Source organism: Osmerus mordax, chromosome 18 (genome assembly GCF_038355195.1).
Source record: "Osmerus mordax isolate fOsmMor3 chromosome 18, fOsmMor3.pri, whole genome shotgun sequence".
NCBI classification, from domain to species: domain Eukaryota; kingdom Metazoa; phylum Chordata; class Actinopteri; order Osmeriformes; family Osmeridae; genus Osmerus; species Osmerus mordax.
The window spans coordinates 8,588,426-8,609,567 of NC_090067.1; the positions used below are offsets into that span (position 1 = coordinate 8,588,426).

A 21,142-nucleotide genomic window follows, 5' to 3' on the forward strand; every position below is an offset into this window, starting at 1 on the left:
GGAGCGTCTGGACAGGAACGCAGGAGCCTTTAATTGAAAATAAAAAGTGACCGACAGACAAAGAACAGACAGGTAGAGAACGAAAAGGGCAGGTCCAACCCAGGGACATGACACCACATAAGCAAACTGCATAGGACATGCAGCTGGTGAATGGTTCTGAGAACAAGGAAATACTGATATGAACTTGGAAAATAAGAACGTGTAGGGAGCGTGGTTATTAAGAAAAGATATACTTAATTTATACATATTTTTTTATCTAGCGGGGCATCACCTAAATATTTCCTTCTGGCAAATCAAGGAAACTTGATATTTAAGTAAGAACCAGTATTCTGTAGAGCAAATAATAACAATTGTCAACACGCACACGCAAAATATACTTACAAAGAATTTAGTAAAGTGAAGTAAATATTAATCAAATGATTAAGTTAGATTATGAATTTGCTATGAGAAATGGTTTGGTTTCAATGAACAGAATGAACTGGTCTATCAGAAAGATAGAAAATAGTCTTGTGTCAAGATAAGAAGTCTAATAATTGAATCTTAATGAAATGTATAATATGTACAATCAATGATTCATTTATTTTACAAATCATAAACATAAGTCATGAAGTTAAGAGCGAACAGATTACGTTTGATGAAGATTGATTAAAGTGAGATTGAGGCCTGTTCCTGTCCAGGGTTAATTTCAATCAGATGAGAGCAGTAGCCTAAATGATGTAAATATCATTGTTTATGAATGAATAATGATGGCGTCAAGGACCCTTTGGCGCTCAGACTTTATAGCGAAATTTGGTAATCGAGGGGTGTCTGCCCTGAGCAGCAGCAAGGTAAATCTCCCTATTGAGTCTAGACACTGGTGATGATGGTGGTGGCTGATGACGGCCAATCAGTGACTGTCCCTCTGTATTGTCCTTATGTATGGAAAGTTGATGTGAATCACATTAACATTAACATTTAGTCATTTAGCAGACGCTCTTATCCAGAGCGACTTACAGTAAGTACAGGGACATTCCCCCGAGGCAAGTAGGGTGAAGTGCCTTGCCCAAGGACACAACGTCAGTTGGCATGACCGGGAATCGAACTGGCAACCTTCGGATTACTAGCCCGATTCCCTCACCGCTCAGCCACCTGACTCCTGGTGGTGGCTGATGACGGCCAATCAGTGACTGTCCCTCTGTATTGTCCTTATGTATGGACAGTTGATGTGATGTGAATTACATCTGAATATGTTTGACTAATGTGTTTGGATGAGACTCTGCTTCAAGCCGATCACGAGATCGATGTCTGAAACGTGTATGTTAGAGCATGTTAGGCCATGATATATGATGAAGTCTTGATTTCGCATTAGATGTCCATTTGCTTTTTACAACGACCATGGAGACTCTTAACATGGACCACACTGCAGGTGTTGCCCAGTGTCATGAGGAGCAGTGCATGGGCGGTCTGAAGTCTTTCACAGTTGTACGTAAAATACATTTTTGACATTGCCTTGTAGTCACTTGTATTGCGCTGACAGCTATTTTGTTGAATATTCGTTGGTCAAATTCTACCTTCATATACTGATAAAAATATTAGGATATAACAATTGACGAAGCAGTAAAAAGAGCAACACAGTACATAACATTTCCTATTGCACAAAAACTGTTTATTTGGGTGCATTTGAAAATAAACCTCTTTTTTTGTTGATATTTCACAAACTATATGAATGCATCTTATGAAACAGACATGGCAAGACAACAATGATTGAAGAAAGGTAAGCGATTAGAAAAGATAAACAAATAGTGGGCACATTCTCTGTGGGCACTTAATGCCACAGAGAATGTAGAAGCAGGGTGCCTGACAACAGAGTTATTGAGTGTGTAACAATTCTGTCCCCTGATTTGGAGGTTGAAGAAATGCTCGACCCTGCTGTTGTGGTGTTGTTGGAATTGGTGTTGGTGGTGTTTTCAGCGCTGACAGGAATTGAAGTGGTCATATTTGTTATGGCTGGTGAAGCATTTGCGGTTGTTGAATTCCCCATGGTTGTGCTACCCTAAACACAAGTACAGGACAGTCAGTGGGCTATTTAAAGAGGATTTCGATATAGTGTTGCCTAGCAGCAGCTGTGTGTGAAAGACAAGGATCATTTTTTTGCCCTTTAACTTGAATGAATCTTATTCAAACTTTTTGTTCATTCTTTTTGTTATTCAGACAAAATATTTAACAGATAATTTTGGATTCAGATTTGAGTCTGGTAAAAGGTTCACTTTTCACCTTTCACTTTACTATTCTTTCCAAGCAGACCCTCAGCTAACCAAATCCACACTTTAAATCAAACATTTATGATTATTGAAAATGAAAATTACCTGTGCAAAGGAACAAACCAGGATGGCAAATGTGAAGCTCAGACTCAGGTACTTCATATCAAAGACAAAGGATGATGATCTGACAGCAGAAGTTAAATCAGGTTTTACGAGATCAAATGATGTCCTGGGTCTATCCTGGGTTAACTCAGTTCTCCTGGTTCTATCCTGGGCTGACTCGGTTTTCGTCTGTCCTGTTCTGGCTGCAAGGTTGTTCCCTATAGTCTGAATGCTGCTCAGAGAGAGAGAGAGAGTCTTTTATAATATATCCAAATCACCCTCAGCCTACCACAAGCTGCCTCCAGGAAGTTAGCTACAATGGAGCAGATTGCCCAAAACCACAGGTTCATCGACCAATATAATATTTTTCTTTGCTCCTTGTCTTGTTGGTTCAATAACTGTCACAATCGTTCACTGTATGTTTTAAAGGGAGATGAATATCAGTTTTATGGTGCTTGAGATTGTCTATTGATGCATGCGTTTTCCGTAACATGTTCAATTCTATCTCTGAATTGCACAACCTAAAGGCTTGTCTCTGACAATCCATCTGGGTTTCCTTTAGAAAACACACCAAAGAATGCTCTTTACTGTACCTGTTTAGTTAAACTTGGTGTAAATCAATAACCTTTCATCTAGTGGACATAGTGTTCTGAAAAGAAAGGTACGAGATATTTTCACATCACTCAAGCTAATTTCTCTCGTTCTTTGCAAATGATGCCACAATCAGATATTTGAAAATAAGGTGCATGTGTGATTGTTCAGATACCTAAACGTGAATGTTGATTGAAGACCTCCTTGGGTGATTGTTATAGCGATTCACTGTCTTTACTCACGCTGCCTATCGCCTATTTGTCTATGACCCCAATCCCCTAACCCAGGGTAAAGACATCAGATCAAATAAAATGTCATTTATACAGCCATGTTTACAAGCAATGTCACAGAAGGCTTCACATATGCCCATACAATTGCAAATCACAATGCTCATCCATGTAAAGCATGCCCAGCTGTGACTTCTAGATATGAACAACGCTTTGAGAGAAGTTAAAACATGATGTACATTGTGTTGCACAATGTTGTTTGGTCATGCCAAGACACTCCTTGTCACAATTTTCCCAGTTTCTGTGTGCAGAGTGTGTCTGTGTGTGTGTGTGTTTGTTTTGGTGTGTACACAAGATCCTATTCATCAGAAAGGTGTATCACATGTTTGAGACATTATTTAAAACCAACTTGAATAAACCAAGAATACAATACTTGATCTACCAGGAATACAATTATCTTTATGTTTTATGAAAATAAATAATATCATAAAATTTAAACACTTACATTTGACTTACATTCCCATCAACAAGTTTGTTTGCTTGTGTGTTTATGTTTATGGGAATTTGCACATACTAAATATGTTGAGTCTTTCCTTTAATAGAACCAGTTCTTTATGTACGGTAAGAAGCTCCGCACTGTCTTTGTCCGCGGGTCCAGAAGCACTTCATAACTCCATACAACATGCTGCAATACATTATAAAGATTCAGACACTAACTCTATGTATGGTCAATTAAACCATTTGCTGCTAATAGGCCATTTACAATAGAAATATATATAGGTTGAGACAAACTTTGGTTATGAACGTAGGCTACATGGTGAGATGATCAGTTGGACGGACAAGGAAAAACTAATAATGAGAAGCAATGACATACTTCTACTCAACAGTACTCTCCGACGGGACAGCCAGTTTGTTGTCTCTCCTACATCAGCATCAGGTGGAGGATGGAGAGCAGAGGAGCCCAGACGAGGTACAGGGACCCCAGAAGGGCAGAGCTGCCTCCAGTGGGCGGCTGGGTTGTACGAGAGGGAGGGTCCTCTATTTCGGTTGTCGGGTTGAGTTCAGTGCTTGGGGAAAGGGAGGAAGCTTGGGAGAAGGGAGTAATGGAGTGGCCAGTGGTGGTGGTGGTGGATTGAGTGGCATTGGTACTGATGGCGGGAGTCCCTATACCTGCTGTGGTTGTATTGGGGGGTTGAGTCTGGCTGCTGTTGAAGGTTTCCGTGGTAGCGTTACTGGTGCTGGGTGTGGCTCCAGTTGATTGATGGAGAGTGGTGCTGTTGACTGAGGTAAAGGAGACACTGGTGGTCTGTGAGGAGTGGGTCGTTGGAGGTGTGGTCGTGTTTGCAAGGGTCTGATCTGGAGTCCCAGTGACGTTGGAGGTCACAGTAGTAGTCTGTGAAGAAACAGAGAGTATATCTTATTGTCTTTCACTTCATCTTATCCTCGCTTGTACTATAGGTAAGATAATGCCTGCATGATGGTCAGAAACAACTAACTGTACAGTAAATATTACATAAAGGAATTAATCCAAACATTTAAAATCGGTCACTTCTCATGAACTCAAACAAGTCAGGCAACCAAGTATGTGTGTGTCTTTACATCCTTGTCCATGTTTGTTTTTGCCGGTGGCTTGGGCACCAAGTGGTTGATGGCAAAGATAACGGCCACCACACACGGCTCATCTGAGAAACGACATTGATGACTCACAGCCGAGCCATGAAAGGTCACCCTCGCCATGAAAGGTCACGCTCGCCATGAAAGGTCACGCTTGCCATGATCCGGCTGGCTGCACTCGCCCACTGCCCCAACCGGACTTGGCAGTCTGGAGGATGGCGTGTATAAGTGCTTCCTGTCTGACTTCTCTGCCTTTCATCTCCTCTCATCCTACTTTCTGCTTTGGTTCCACTGATAAGACTTATCACTCCAACAAGTGTTTTCTGATATGCCAATTTAGAAGAGTGTGGGTGCAAGAGAGTATGATTCATATGAACAGGTTCATTGTTTTTTAATTGAGTTTGAGCACACTTTAGTAAACCTAATCCTAACCCAAGCACACAAGTTAAATCCCGAACCTGACCACCCATGTTCAGTGCCTTGCCCTACCCAAACCACACAAGTGAAATGCTTTACCATGACCCGATCTAACCACTGAGTTTATAATACCTAATCATAACCTAACAACACACTATACATTACATATTCTAATTTTACCAGAAATTACACACTAGGGCGTTCTTATGCTGCTCTGTCTGTGCAATAAGACTGCAATCATGCAAATAAAATATTTTGAATTGATGTATTAAACCTTCAAAAGAAATAATGTATCAATATGTAATTATTGAATATGCTTCACAATAATAATATTGTTGTGTAGCATCGGTTTGACCCTTCAAAATATTCACATAAATCGTTAAGCTCATTACACATAAATCAAATAGGATTAATTCAAATTACATTAATTGTTTAATATAATTAAACAATAATTTTAAATGAATGCAGATTTTTGTAGTAAAGCAAATGCCCACTACGGAAGTGTCTTTCGCCAGTAGATGCTATAGCACCGTATCCTAGCCAGTAAGGATGGTGATCATCACCTACCTCCATGGTCACAGTCCTTGGCAACAAGGTCACAAAGGCTAGCAGGACAAAGCTCCACATGGTTCGCTGGTGGTTCTCTCAAGCTCCTCTGTGTCTAGGCCCAGTCTTTGCCTGGTCTTATATATCCACCTCCCTGCTCCCCCTTAGGTATTAAAGGTCCCTGGCCACCATGTCGGTCTGGGGCAGGGCGGTCACACTTGTATGGCCTGGTGCCAGTTATCTCTGCCGGGTTTGGGGACTGACAGATCAGTTGCTAAAGTATGTCTGATATGTAAAGAGGTGGGAGGAAACAGTGTACACAGTGTTAGTTACATACATATTTATTCAAGCATGCATATTTGATATTACACGGTAATCATTGAAATCCGGGTGCGTGTAACAAAGGTTCGTTTATATGTCATGAAGCCTTCAGTTAGTAAGTCTAGTTAACACATAAAACGCCTCATTACCTATAAACAAACACTTATTTAATCTAATACTAACCCTTACTCATGTTATTGACTCTTAAGAAGTCTTAATAACACAAATTATTGTAAATAAGCATATTACAAAGGCCTTACTACCTATTAACACTAATTAAAAGCACCTGGATCTAAAGTATTAAAATTGATCTACATTACATTTTCATTGTTCATGGCATCAGAAGGTATATTGTATAAGAAAGATTTTGACTTCCAAGCAAGATTAAGCCAACCAACTCTTTCATGTGTTTTATTTAAAGAATACCCCTTTACATAAATATATTGTATGTGTTTCCTTTGACCTTAAGTTGCCCTCAGGAAACAATGCTAACTGAATATAAGATTCAGGGTGGAGGGAATTGGAGATCTGATAAGGTACATTCATCAACTTGATGTGACCATAAAACCAATAGGTTTTTACAGGCAGCATTACTTGCTTTCATTACCCAGATCATGAATGATAATTAACCCCTTGGTACCCAGGAGGTACAGGAGACCTCTTAAGATACAAATACATTCACCTTCTGCTTTTCACTTTCCGAAAATCATCTCCACAAACCATGAGAGCCTGTGTGTGTGTGTGTGTGTGTGTGTTTGTGTGCCAACCTGGGGGCTGGGCAACTCCTTGTACTGCTTCCTCTGGGCCACCTTGATAGGGGGCAAGTGTGTGATGGAGGACATCAGCTTCTTTCATGATGAAGAATCATGAATATAATGACTTAATGTATACATTAATATAACATAAGATAATGAAAATAATGACTTAATATATACATTAATTTAACATACTGGACTTCCTCCTCTGATTACAGAAAAAGGTCAGGGTTCTTGCGAGAGACTGTAGTTGTACCTAAACATGGTACTTTATTGACAAAATGATATGCTTGCTTTGATCACTGTCATTTTGCACCACATTCACAGTTCATAGTTTCACCCCCCCTGGGATAATGGGAGGATGTAATTTGGTTTGGTCCTTGTTTTGAGTTTAGTTTTTTTGGATGTCAGTTTGGTCCATAACGTTCTCTCCCAGTAATCCTTTGTCCCTTAGGTCCACACCTACTTGACTACCTACTGAGATGATACAGTCTGCCACAAGGGCACTGAGATGCAAACCCAGTTTTCTTCCTGTAACACCCTGTCCTGGCACCAGGCGTGAGGGAACGCATAGACAAAGTGAGGCCTGTGAGTCTTATCATCTCTTTTAATCACCCATGTTCACATTTCCTGGTACAGGTCACTTTTATGTCTCCCAGATAAGACTGTGGCTCCTGTAATGGAGTTTACTGGCTTCGTCAGTCTGATACTGCTGTACTGCTACTGTATCTCCTAGAGAAAGAGCATTCCAAATGGGAATCATACATGACTTTATGCATAATTTGGGTTTAAATGGAGGTAGTCCAGGGGGTTTCCTATGTAGAACTGATCTCTTGTAATAAATGTATCTCTGAGTAACCTACCACTTGAAATTTGCTGTTGCCACCTTGCCAGTGGTGCAATTCTCTGCCACAATAAATAGGGGCAGTATATGATTTATCTGGCCCATAATCTAATCTAAATGTAATTAAGTTTATTGCTTTTACACAGTTACAAACAGCCAATAGTTAAAAGGATGAGAAATTATGGGCTGTATCATTAAATTCTTTAAATGTTTAAACCTTCTTTAAACCTTTGTCCCTAACAGTGTTGCTGGAGAATAAGCAAAGGTGGCTGTAACGGTCATTTGCATAGCTAACTAGCGAGACAAACGAGCTTCATCTGTGCGTCACGGTTGGAGCACTGAACACCCTCAAGGGCAAACAGTACCAAAGTGTAGTCTGCAAACAGATACTGTTGATTGATAACATTGTTCGTTCTTCAACCTGTGTTAGACAGGTATTCAGACCTCCTGTTATGACCTGTCAGTCACCTGTGGGGTTTGAAGGAGGATTGAAAGTTTGCATGAGAGGATTGAAGTCTCTCATCTACCACTAATTATCCGCTATCAGTATGGGTAAAAAAAAGTGAAGATGACATTGTTTTTTACATTGCATGTACATAATTGGTTTGTTTGATCAGCAGTTTATCAGTTATTTATCTGAGTTGATACTTGGTTAGCTTGATTTTAATTGGTTTGTTGGCAATGTTTTTTGTTTGGCATTTAATTCTATACAACTCGAGACAAATTTCATCTCAGCAGACATCTTCCCTCAGTGTGCCTCCGACTCGTCCATTAATTGTATACAGAGGGACAAGTTATCCCTTCTCAGCGTGAGAAATGGTTGAAATGTGTGAGAAGTACAAGGTGTTGCTTTAGAGCGTGAGAAATGGCTGAAATGCTGTGAATGCGTGAGGCTTGAGGGCCCTGAATAAAGGTGTTTTTGATAGGATCATATAAGAAGATTTTCTAAACTTTCCCTTCATACAATTCCTAAGGACTTTATTTTCTCGCACTCAGAACATATAAAATACCTGGAATATTATGAAATGCTTGTGAACAGGACAAGCTAGGTCAAGGACTATGGACAGGCCGTAACAGGCCTACTACAGCGGTAAAAACGTGTTGATTGGTAGGCTAAACATATACATTATGACATGTTGAACTGATTAAACTCAACATATCAACTGATAACATCCTAGGCAAGGTCCAAGTTGATAATTAGGTTGTATATTATAGTTTTAAAAGATAATTATGTTGTCAACAAGTGGCAGTTAAATGCTTTCTGCATTTCATAGCCCACCCACAGTCTGGACTTCCAGGGCTACACAGCAGTGACAAATGACTCTCTCTCTCATATTTTATGTTTTTTTTAATGTATATATATTTAGAACTTGCTTCCCTGTCCAGTTGACTAAATAAGAAACATCTACAAATCTAAAATGTTCAAGCTTTTAATGTAGGAATACAGAAATATTCATGTTGAGAATTCATATCCCTCTCATATATCACAAGTGATTTGTATGTCAAGGTCACATGAGGGGAGTTGTTTTGATTACCACTGGAAAACAACCTTTAACAACAATAATAAGTCCTATTTTTTCTTATCAGTGTGCTCAATGATATCATTCAGGGTAAACGACACAAAGGCCATCTGTTCCAGTTCACTATCCTTCCCACATTCCAGCAAACAGGCGAAGCTCTTCACGTCCTCATTGTAGGCCATGTCAGAATACGCGCTGGGCCCGGAGTGGATGACCCAGAGCAGGCTCCATCCAGACTCCTGCAGGGGGGTGCGGTTCAGATACACTCCGACGTCCCTCCTGATGGACTAGTCGGTCGGGTGGCTGTAGAGCAGCCAGGTCAGACTGCCTGGGGACGGGGTGGTGGTGCCACCTTTGCTGCCAGCCTCGGGCTCCGGGGCAGGGAACCCAACAACGCTTCCCTGGCACCCCTTGCCCGTCTCCACCAGCTGGTGTGCCAAGCGGAGCGTGTCGAAGGAAGTCCCTTCTGCCTCACTCAGGGCCTCCACTCTGTGGCCTCACGTGGTGCGGACGTTGCAGTACACGTGATGCCTGCCTTCGCGGTCGTTGATCTCTGCCATCTCACACTCACCCGAAAGACCCTGAAGCATTTCGCCCATGTGCCATGTCTTGCCCGGAATCGTCGCTGTACACGGCGAGGGCGTGCGGCTTCACCGTCAGCGGGACTGGGATCGAGCAGCATCATCTAGAGATGTACTGTGCATGGGTCGGAATGATCAAACTGCCGCTCTCCAGCTAAAGGCCATGGCCTGGACCGACGGCAAATGTGGCCCAGTCACTGACCGTGTCGCCGATTGTGCTGTTGTCATATCCTCCACCAGGCTCCAGGTTTGCCCATAGTCACCGCTGGTGACGTAGCACAGGCGGACCTTGTTCTTGCCTGTGAAGATCTGCCAACACTCTGACGTGTTGCCGAGGACGCAGATGAAGAACAGGAAGAGAGACCTGGTGTTCCTCTCAAAGACAGGACATGGGTTCATGGTGCGGTAGTGTGGTAAAGATGCTGATGTCAGCTCCTCAACCTCGGACCACTACAGTGGTGGTTAAACAAGTAATAGCATACATTATGATAAATGACAACATAGTAAAAGATGAACAGTCAGTCACCTCATAAAGTCATGTTACTACTTTCACCCAAACCTTGAGACCATGCTGCTATGACGTGGAAATTGGAGATCCTCACCTGGATTGATCCACTTTGACCTGTCCCTCTGCTCATCACAAGGCATTTGGCATCCTCGTCAGTTTTGGAATTCCGTTTTTCTGCAAAAGCCAGGTATGTCTGTTTGTCTTTCAGATAGATGAGAGATGGGATCCTGTACACTGCTCCTGACTCTGGTTAAAACACTGCTGTTTTCTCAGGTTGCAGAACCGTCTTCGATGGTGTGTTGCCCATTGTTGATTCCAACTCAGTAGAGATTTTCACCTTTAACTGATAAATACGACTAGCTTGGTCAAAGGGTATTGACATTTTTATAGCCTGTGTGCAGGAGTGTCTCAAACCCACGCCTTATACATTATATTTTCTGCAAGGACGTGTTAATCAGTGATTCATACCATGATTTATCTGGTTTATCTTTAACCAAACCTCATCTTTTTTATTATCTGTACTGTAACATTGGTAAAAGCAAGCACAAACCAATCTTTAAGTCGAGATGAAACGTTCGAGTCTTGGCCCTTCTCTGTCGCCTCCTAGTGCTCCTAGTGGAAAAACTTCAAAACGACCAGGAAGTGACGTAGCCGGGGCTAGCGTGGTAGATGTTGTCAAAGGTTCTCTGATGTGGTTTTGCTAGCCGGTTTGAATGAAACGTTTGTTTACAAACCTTACCCAAGCTATTTAATCAACTGACCAATTTACGGAACAGCTTACAGTAACTTTCAAAGGACTTCTCACCGTAAGTATAACGTTAGCTCTAGCCATGTAGCTACCTTGCTCATTCTTCTTCTTGTCTATTTTTTGTAGGCTACTATTGTCCCCCAATGTTTAAGTAGCTTATTCAGCTAACTAGATTATTATAGCTGATATTATAGCACATTATAGTTCATTATAATGATTATTATAGATAATAATACATGTTTGATTGGACATAACTACCACGAGGGTAATGCATTTGTTCACCGGATTGACCAGCTTGGTACTGAACATCAGATCGCCCTCTCCCCTTGTACTGTAGTGAAGTTTAGAATCAAAATTGTTTTATTCGCCATGTAAGTTCACACAAACAAGGAATTTACTGCGAGAGGAAGGTGCATACAATAAACATATACAGATCTTAAATAAAAGTAGTTGGGTGCTTACCCATATCGGTAGGTAGCATGCATGCCTTTTAATATATCGTGTTACTCAAACACTTTCATTTGAAATTAACTCATTCTAAAAATGTATTTCCTCTGCATTCAAACATCTCCCTTTCTCTAACCATAGGAATCTGCCAGCCTAGCCTATTGAATGTCAGCCTCCATGCCTCAGAAGGGGCCAGGTCTTGCTGGTCTACCTGGCCAGCTGCAATCGCACCTGCCCACCGGCCCAGCCTCAGTCCCTGGCCAGACCTCCATGCCTGCCCAGGGGTCTCTGAGGGAGATCTCTCCAGTCTTCCTTTGTCGGATCGGCCAGGAGACCGTCCAGGACATTGTCACGCGCACCATGGAGATCTTCCAGATCACCCGGGCCACACAGGTATCATGATGGACTGCATCGTCTGTGGGCCTTTGTTCCTCCCCTTAGTAGGCTGTGGATCCTGTCCCACTCAACTCTTCACAGGTGCTTATCCTACCTCCTCATGTCTTCTCCTCTTCAGCTCCCAAACGGTGTGAACCAGAGCCAGGCCGCCTACCAGGACCGCTTCGGTAAGCTCCAGGAACACCTGCGCCAGCTGGCACTGCTCTTCCGCAAGCTCCGTCTCCTGTACGAACGCTGTGTGGAGATGACCTCCGACCTACAGGAAGACCCCACCGAGGTGAGGGGTCATGAACGGCTGTGCCGTTAGATTTGCTTGTACCGTTGTGGAACACATCTTTCTTTGTGAGTAAGCATGTTATTAAGATGAAGCCAGTGTTCCATCTGAGTGCTGTCTGTGTTGTACCTCAGTTGGTGCCGTATATGGGAGACGAGATCCCTCTGGTTAAAGTAGAGGCCTGCAGTCCAGCTGTGAACTTGGAGAGACGGGAGGTTCTCGAGGTTAGTGTCTATTTCCTTGGCATCTCATTGTTGTCTGGGCCACGTCAGTTCACCATAAACATGTTACTCCCAAATCCTGAAGACTGTAAAGTCAACATTATCTCTGATTCTTTAAATGGATCTACCATGAACATTTTGAGGAAAAACATTTTAACAACCAAACTAACATGTTTCTGATTAGTCACAAAGATATAAGCTTTTCCTAATCTCTGAGTGGTCGTCTTGTGTTCTTTGCAGAAGGTGAGGCAAAAGAACCAGGAGATGAAGATGCTGATGGACCAGATGAGGAATTTACTATGGGATGTCAATGCCATGCTAACACTCAGGAAATGACATCACATCCAAAAATTAATGTCACCCCGCCCCTCCCTTCCCTGACTGCACTTCATGATAGCTTCCCCTTCCGACCAGAGTTGCGGGTTAGAGTCTGTCTGAGGCTCTTCCCCCATCGCCTCGCTTTCTGGGGCTGTCCAATAGGGGTTCAGGACCACTCTGACACTGGTGGAGGGATCTATTCTCCTTTAGAAGAGACTGCTAGCCCTGACCAGAGGTTGCTGGTCAAAAGAGACAATACATTCAGGAACTGAATTTATGGGGATATTTGTTTAGTTTTTTTCCCACTTCAAAGTTGTTGTTTTTTCTTTCTCTACAAAATATTTGATATCAAAATGAATTGTGTGTTGTATCTCAGTTTCTTCATGTGTTGACTCCAACTTTGAGACTCTAGGCTGTATGACTATCATGTACTGTCTGTTCTGAATCCAAGCACTGATCTGTGACACCTGATATAACATGGTAACTGATCTATAGTCAGTGACTTCCTGTGTGGTATTCCTGGTATTTCCCAAGTAGTTAAAAAGCTCTGAGCTTGAATTTTACACATGGCAGCTAGCTATCTCAGGTGGCGTGTGTGTGTATGTGAGTATATGTCATATATTGTGTGTGTGTTCTGGAGAGACTAGGCGAACACATTTGTATGTCAAGAGCTGCTTCCTTAATACACACCTGTTGGCCTTAATTAAGGGGCGGAGCATTGCACAGGAAGTGATGGTAAAAGCAGATGTCTTTTTCTACAAAATAAAAAATGTTTTCTCTACAATCTCACACTGTAAAACCAGCGTCTGCATGTCTCATTTCACAAGAACTTTAAGATGCATTTTTTTGAATATAAATGTGAAATGGACAAGAGAAAATAAATTGTTACAGATAAATATGTAATTCCACAGTATCCAAATTGTGCACTTAGAAATGATTTTATTGGTCTTAAGAGTTACAACTGTGATATGAAATGAACCATCTGAATGTAGATCCTCCAGCCAGCCAGTACTTGACTGGAAACATGGGCTTTCTCTCAGAGTCCTCTTGATACAAGGCGCTGCTTCTTCTATGGGAACAGCCACGGGAAGAACACCCACAGTAGGCCTCGTCCTATGGAGAACGTCTACTTTCAACAGAGAGCCAATCATAAGGCCTCTCAGAGGCCCCCAAACATGTTGCCAACCAATAGGTGGTCTTCCCTGACCCCATGGAGGTGGGGTTTCCTTCTGACCTCTGGTACTGGTTCCCCTTTCATTTTTCTCTGGGCTGCAGACCAGTCTGCGCCACACATTTGTCTATCCCTCCATCTTTCCTTTTGTCCATCATTCACACTGCACCGGACCTCCACACCTCCCTGATGCTGCATCCGTCCCTCTGGCCGTCCTCAGGCCCTTTCCAGGTCCTTGTATTTCTTGCGAAGGACGGACACCTGGTCCTTGAACAGCACCGGGTCCAGTCTGAACTGGGAGTGGACCAGGGGCATGTATCCGAACCAGCTGGCGAAGGTGTTGACGCACTCCTGGCGCTGGTTAAAGTGTTCTGGGTTGGTCCAGGGCAGACCCTTGGTACCCTGGGAGAGGAGGTACAGGACATCTCTTAAGATACAAATACATTCACCTTCTGCTTTTCACTTTCAGAAAACCATCTCCACAAACCATGAGAGCCTGTGTGTGTGTGTGTGTGTGTGTGTTTGTGTGTGTGTGTGCCAACCTGGGGGCTGGGCAACTCCTTGTACTGCTTCCTCTGGGCCACCTTGATAGGGGGCAAGTGTGTGACGGAGGACACCAGAAAGTTCATGAGGATGTCCTCGCAGTTGGAGGTGCGGTCCACTAGTGCTCGCAGCGAAGGCGGCAGGTAGTGGGTGAACAGGTGATGGTAGTACCTGGAGAGAAAGAAAGAAAAAGAGATATCACTTTCAGGTGACAGTATTTGCAGTCAGACTACTCGATGCAGGTGCCTGGAATGACACACACACACAAATCCTCTTTCTCCATCTCCAGTGTGTGTCACCTGTGGTAGAAGGCTGCTCCGGTCAGGACTATGGAGTAGTCGTTGGTCCACTTGGAGGTGTACCCCCAAGCGTGCTTCAGGGGGTCCCAGAAGTGGCTCCTGGGGGGGTAGCCCACGATGCGGTCAGGGAAGCTACGCCACACCAAGAAGGCAAAGTTCACCTGCACGGGGCAGAGTTTACCCATTTTAAAGTTTACTGTTGGGACCAATATGACTGGTTACTGGATGCGATAGACACACACATGAACGAATGCACACGCAGACGTACTTCACTTGTCAGCAAGACTGTGTCTTCATCCAGACTCAGCACTGCGTCTGTCTCTATGGCTGCATTAGGCAGGAACCTGCTGGTTGTCTGGAAGAGAGAGAGAGAGAAAGAGAGAGAGAGAGAGAGAGAGAGAGAGAGAGAGAGAGAGAGAGAGAGAGAGAGAGAGAGAGAGAGAGAGAGAGAGAGAGAGAGAAAGAGAGAGGCAGAGAGAAGCAGGGAGAAGTGGTTCATTTCAGTAATGTCATAGAGCTTGCTTCCTAACTGAAGGGAATGAGAGTTACTTGGCGAAGAAGAACAAGTGACCGAGTCAGTCACCTTCCTGGCCTGAGTAGGGTTTGTACGTTTGAGGGAGAGAGAGAAAGCGAGTGGGTAAACAGAGGAGACCGAAGTCACAAGAAAAGGAAGGAAGTCATGCCAGTCAAGCTCATTTTAATTTGCCTGTGGTTAATAGCTAGAGACAGACAGAAAGATTGTCACACAGCTGGTCTCCCAGTTGACGTTTTCACTCACCTTCCTCCTGCCGTCTGTCACAATGAGGGGCACAGGCATGGGGGGCCATTTAGTCCTGTGGGGGGCTGGCTTCTCACTGTTCCACAGGATGATGATCTGGAAGGGGGCACCACATGCAAATAAACACCTAAAGTCATCAAACCGCTCAAATCAGACAGACGCACGCCTTTCGACGTATCATCTAAGGCTGATTGTCTCCGTTCAACACGTTCACCCCCGAGCTCAGCGGATGTTCTGGAACGAACCTGTGAGCAGTACTTAGACTTGGAGACCACCTGGAGTAGCTTCATGATTGGCTGAGACTGAGAAACCAATGGGGTCACAGCGTGAATGACAGCAGTGAACTCCTGACCTGGACTCACTCCTACAGAAGAATGCAAATAAAAAAGAGAGAAAAAGGGTTAAGACTGATATAGCAAAATAATTGGATAGTTATTTACAGGTAGGGTGTTAAGGGTTAAGAATTTGGGCTAAGGGACAAGAGGTTAGATGTCGTTTTGTGTTCTAGGCTGCGCGTGTGTGTGTGTTCCATACCCAGGTTCAGGTAGAAGAAAGGGAAATGGGCCAGGTGTGTGGAGTACTCTGGCAAAACCAACAGACCCCCTGGTAGAGAGTTCCACATGTACCTGTTCCTGGAAACATGGGAGAACACACGGTCCTTTATGATCTGCAGGAGGGAGAGAGGAAAAAAGGAAAGAGAAAAAATGATCAGTAAGATATGTATCCCGATTTCAACTTCCAATCTACTGTGTTTATTTCTGGCTATATAATAACTAGCATGCACTTCCCAAGCCCGGACACTAGGTGTCAGTGTGGGATAGATGGGGACAGTAAATGTAATTCTAACCAGCCTTATCCCAAACATGAACCTGAGGGTGAATGCCTTCTCCCTGGGGGAAACGACCCCTCACTACTAAGCTGCTTATCACCCACATCCAGAGGGACCTGTGTGTCTTGTCATGAATATTTTTATGTTTGTGTGTGTATGTAAGTGTGTGTCTGTCTGTGCTTGTGTATTTGTGTTTGGGGCTTTTATGTTTGTGTGTGTCTGTATATGATATGTATGACTGTCACACACGCTCACCTCCAGAGTGGTGAGGACTATTTTGTCTACAGAAGAGAAGTAGGCCTCCCACAGAATCTGGGTCCGCTGCCTCAGAGCCAGCACTCGCTCATTCCCCACAGCTCGCACTGTGGACGGAACCTGGACAGATAGACAGGCAGGCAGACAGGAAGGCAGACAGACAGACAGGAAGGCAGACAGACAGGTATTTAGAATACTTCATCCAGACATCCAGTAACATCTTATACATCCCCTTCCTACGCTCAGCTATTCCAGTGAGGGTCTGATTAAGATTCACCAGATTTACCAGAGATCTAAACACCCCATTAACCCTGCCAGCTCCACATGTCAACCTGGGAGTAGGACTCATTTGACCCTGGTAACAGTCAGTCTTGGCCTGCTATCATGGGACCTCCACCTCTATCCCTCCTTCTATGTCAATGTTCACCTCTCACTAATTCATCAACTGTCTGATGTCTGATTGGACACGTTAACCTCATATATCTGCTAGCTTTTGCCACTCAAAACTCAATTTCCACATCCTTAACCCCTGACAAGACCTGTGGTGTGAGTGTGTGTTTGTTTGAGTAACTTACATTTCAATTCAGCCAATTCTGTTAAGGTGTGAAAAAGTCCCTTGTGTTTTTAGGGCTTCCTTTCAGTTAGTGGAATGTCAATTCAGTTCCAGCCTTGACAGACTTCAAAGGGAATTGATCCAAGCACTGTGGTATACTGGTGGGACAAGCAAAATGTGTGCGAGTGTGTGTGTATGTGTGTACCGGTTCTGTGTGTGTGAGTGTAACTGAGTGAGTGTGTGTAAAAGCAGGCCTATGTCTACATGTGTATGTAAATGTCTGTCTGCATGTAAATGAATGAGCGTGTGTGTGTGTGCGTGTGTTACCTGCAGCAGTAGTCTCTCATCTCCTTCGATGACAGCCTGGTTCCACTGGATGACATCAGAGAAGGGCAGCTCCCAGCCGTTGCTGAGCAACACCGGTATACAGGCAGCCTGAATGCACACACATATGCACACGCACACACACACAGACGCACATGGAAATGAATCAGTAGGTAGGATATCCAATTGATCCTTGTTGTCTCAGTATTGGATCAACAGTCTTCAAATGCTAATCTGAGTTTATAAAAACGACATCATAGCTAGCTCTTTGATACGGCAACTAAGAAAGGTCTCATTGTGCTCTCTAAGTGTGTCTGTATCTGCATGTGCGTATATCTGGGACCTCTTACAGTTACACGCACCCATTAGGTCACTGAGGTCTGCGGACAAGCTGCTTTTGTACACTCCCCAGTCACGCTGTAAACGCACAGGTGATAGAGCCTTTGCAGTTGCTGGTCCTAGGCTGTGGAATCAACTTCCCCTTTCTATCAGGCAGGCTCCTTCATTGTCTGTTTTTAAATAACACACTTATATGCACTAGCAATTCCCACTACCTCTAGAGTTGTGATGTTACTTATTTAACTGTTACTGATTGTTTGTATTTTGTTTTTACTATGTATTTTATGGTGTCTTTTATATAATAATTTTTTGTGTGCTTTTGTTTGGCACCTCGGTCAGCCTTGCTGTGTTAGAGTGTGCTTTATAAATAAAATGTACTTACTTACTTACTATGTGTGTGACTGTGTTAGTGTGTGTGCATGCATTTGTGTGTGCTTGTGTGTATATAATAGTGTGTGCTTGTTTGCTTGTGTGCATGTGTGTGTGGTGTGTGTATGAAACTCTTGGGGAGGCTGAATGAGTCAGAGCTCATATCTCTCCAGACCCAGAGGGCCCAAGGGGCCCTTGAGATACACACACACACACACACACACATACACTCACACTGAGTGGAAACCTAGTCCGCTAATTAAGTACACTGTGAGGAGAGCATGAAAGGGTAAGGAGAGAGAGTGATAGAGGAATAAGTAAACACTTTTTGTGGAGAGGATGGGGGAGAGGGGGAGAAAGGAGGGAGAGGGGAGGGTTGTCAGTGCTTGCGTGTGCATGAGAGGGAGGTAGAGGGAGAAAGAAGGGAGAGACAGGAGTACGAGAACGAGGGGGGGGGGGGGCTTCATGCCTTATTGAAGATTAGTTTGATGTTGCATATCCCCTTGTTTACCGACAGCTTTTTGATGTTGTTCTACTTTTCTTTTTTAGATCCCTCCATCGTTCCCTCGCTCCCTTCCTCCAAGACTGTGGTCTGAGTGGTGATGAGTTCATATTTTTTTCAGTGTTTCATATTATTTTCTAATTAAATCACTGGAGAGAGCGAGAGGGAAGAGAGAGAGAGAGAGAGAGAGAGAGAGAGAGAGAGAGAGAGAGAGAGAGAGAGAGAGAGAGAGAGAGAGAGAAAGATAGAGAGAGAGAAAGATAGAGAGGGGGAGAGAGGGAGGCATCTCCAGTCAGAGATCAAACAGTCTTTTCCCTCTGGCGCTGAGACGCTTCAGTGTTTCATCAGAGACCAGACTGGCTACAGGACACCCAGGAACCACACAGGCATGACACATACAGATGCACTCACACAAACAGAGCACATGTAAAGCTCCAGGTAACAGGGTCACAGCCAGAATGACAAGGCGTCCATGAACAAGGGGAAGCCTGGGGCTTGCTTAATTGCCCTCCCCCACCCCCTCTTGGGTGCTTTGAAACAGGCTGTCAAATGTATTCCCCTGCCTGGTTATCAGAGGTGCTCAGCATGTGGGCATATGTGTCTGTTGTTTTTAGGTTGCTCTGGTTAAGAGATGATGAGAGAGAGGTATTGGGATGCTGTGTGTGTGTATGTATGTGTGAGTGTGTATGTGTGTGTGTGTGTGAGCGCGTGCACATTGGAAAGCTGGCAGTCAGTTTCCTACCACACGGGTAATTGCCAGTTCTTTTGTGGGCTTGGTTGGCAGGGAAAGAAAAAAAAGATCTTGCAAATCTTAAAGTGAACTGAATGGAAAACCCAAAGACTCAGAAAATAGAAAGAGAAAATAGAAAGAGATACAGAGAATGAGAGAGAGAGAGACAAAGATGGATAGTGTGGAGGAGTGAGTTAGTAGTGCAGGGGAGAGTGTGGCTGCCAAGCCTTGTGTTGAGAGGTTTTGTCCATTCAGCAATGTGTCAGGCTGGCACCCCTATAGAAGCTTCCGGACCTTTCACTTTCACTCTCAGACCCTTGAGAGAAATTGTGAGAGTGTGTGTGTGTGATGTGTGTGTGTCTGTGTGGTGAGTGTGTGTATATGTGTGGTGTGTTGGTGTCTGTGGGGTGTGTGTGTTTATGTGGGTGTATGTGTGGTGTGTTGGTGTATGTGTGGTGTGCAGTGTGTCTGTGTATGTGGTGTGTGTGTGTGTGTGTACCTGTAGAGACTCCAGGAAGCGGAAGGACCCCAGGCGTCGTCCTCGAGGCACCAGGCAGAAGGTGGAGTTGTGGAGCAGCTCCTGGTAGTCAAACCTGGCAGAGGAGAGCGAATTACTTACAGTACCTTACCTTTCCTATTCTCCAGGCACAGGAAGCAGTTAAAAACTCCTATTTCAACAAAGGAACAGCAACAGGACAGTTAATGTAACTGTCACTGTGCTTGTCCTGGGATTTAAGTGGTGTCCTGGCCCAGTGGCTCTCTGGGTAAGAGTGTGTACCACCAAGGTACTGCCTTTCTGTCTCTCTCTCTCTCTCTCTCTCTCTCTCTCTCTCTCTCTCTCTCTCTCTCTCTCTCTCCAATTGTCTCTAGAAATGAAGCTGAACAAAGGACTTATGATATAATATTATTCAGAACTATAACAATTCAGCAAACACACAGCAAACCAATTACATGTGGTGTTATTGAAAGGTTTTTGTCCTCATTGTGTGTGTGTGGGTGTGTGTTGTAGCTTGTTTCCATGCCCGGGAGGTGTTGGTGTGAAATATGGGGGTCATTAATCTCCCCTGCATGTCTACTGTCTACTGTTGCATACACAGTATTCACACGTCCAGCATCCAGCCCCCTTCCTCTGGCCTCTCCTTTTGTCTGCTTGGTTTCTCTCAGGTACCTGTCTGGTCCATTTCTCTGTGCCCTGATCTCTCTTCATATTTTCTCTGTGCAATGGTCTCTCCCTATTTTTTGTGTCTTTTTTGGTTCTCTCTGGTCTCTCTTTCTCTCTTTCTCTATCCTTGGAATCATATATTGTAGATGCTGACATTGATAAGGATTTTGGTATGTGGTGTTTTGAATGGGTACCACATTGTGTACTGTTGTACTGTATAGAAAATATACACTCCCATTATACAACCCCGGCACAGGCTTATTTCCAAGAACTCTGTAGCTCCCACACACACACACACACACACACACACACACACACACACACACACACACACACACACACACACACACACACACACACACGCACACACACGCACACATACACACACACTACAGGGCAGGGGAATAAAAGGCAGCATTGTTTTACATAAACTAAACGACTATGTTGTTGTTGCTGTTTTTCCACCTGTTGACAGAGCTTAACCATTACTGCTGAAACTGCATCCTGTGTGTGTGTGTGTGTGAGAGAGAGAGAGAGAGAGAGAGAGAGAGAGAGAGAGAGAGAGAGAGAGAGAGAGAGAGAGAGAGAGAGAGAGAGAGAGAGAGAGAGAGAGAGAGA

At 43.8% G+C, this 21,142-nt stretch overlaps 2 protein-coding genes, 1 long non-coding RNA gene and 1 pseudogene across 3 annotated transcripts in view; 1 reads left to right on the plus strand and 3 right to left on the minus strand.

Moving 5' to 3' along the window:
* Window positions 1–1,142: 1,142 nt before the first annotated feature.
* On the minus strand, window positions 1,143–5,894 carry LOC136962394 (uncharacterized). The gene is made up of 3 exons (XR_010878902.1): window positions 5,759–5,894; window positions 4,035–4,553; window positions 1,143–2,032 (listed from the first exon to the last, which is right to left on the minus strand). It is a non-coding gene; the product is annotated as an uncharacterized lncRNA (long non-coding RNA).
* A 3,333-nt stretch (window positions 5,895–9,227) lies between these two features.
* LOC136962500 (sialidase-3-like) lies at window positions 9,228–11,480 on the minus strand (annotated as a pseudogene).
* Window positions 10,957–13,465, plus strand: zgc:114119 (Mediator of RNA polymerase II transcription subunit 30-like). Its single transcript, XM_067256166.1, has 5 exons — window positions 10,957–11,072; window positions 11,603–11,854; window positions 11,976–12,134; window positions 12,266–12,355; window positions 12,593–13,465. Exons 2-5 carry the CDS (start codon window positions 11,627–11,629, stop codon window positions 12,686–12,688), a joined length of 573 nt encoding a protein of 190 aa, XP_067112267.1. The 5' UTR covers window positions 10,957–11,072; window positions 11,603–11,626; the 3' UTR covers window positions 12,689–13,465.
* A 134-nt stretch (window positions 13,466–13,599) lies between these two features.
* Window positions 13,600–21,142, minus strand: part of ext1c (exostoses (multiple) 1c) — a 35,219-nt gene continuing 27,676 nt past the window's right edge. Inside the window, exons 3-12 of the mRNA XM_067256142.1 lie at window positions 19,862–19,955; window positions 17,426–17,533; window positions 16,546–16,665; window positions 15,996–16,128; window positions 15,707–15,825; window positions 15,462–15,557; window positions 14,952–15,038; window positions 14,684–14,844; window positions 14,384–14,555; window positions 13,600–14,243 (exon numbers count right to left, since the gene is read on the minus strand). Of these exons, the coding sequence (XP_067112243.1) occupies window positions 14,058–14,243; window positions 14,384–14,555; window positions 14,684–14,844; window positions 14,952–15,038; window positions 15,462–15,557; window positions 15,707–15,825; window positions 15,996–16,128; window positions 16,546–16,665; window positions 17,426–17,533; window positions 19,862–19,955 (1,276 nt within the window). The 3' untranslated portion in view covers window positions 13,600–14,057. The remainder of the gene's footprint in view (window positions 14,244–14,383; window positions 14,556–14,683; window positions 14,845–14,951; window positions 15,039–15,461; window positions 15,558–15,706; window positions 15,826–15,995; window positions 16,129–16,545; window positions 16,666–17,425; window positions 17,534–19,861; window positions 19,956–21,142) is intronic.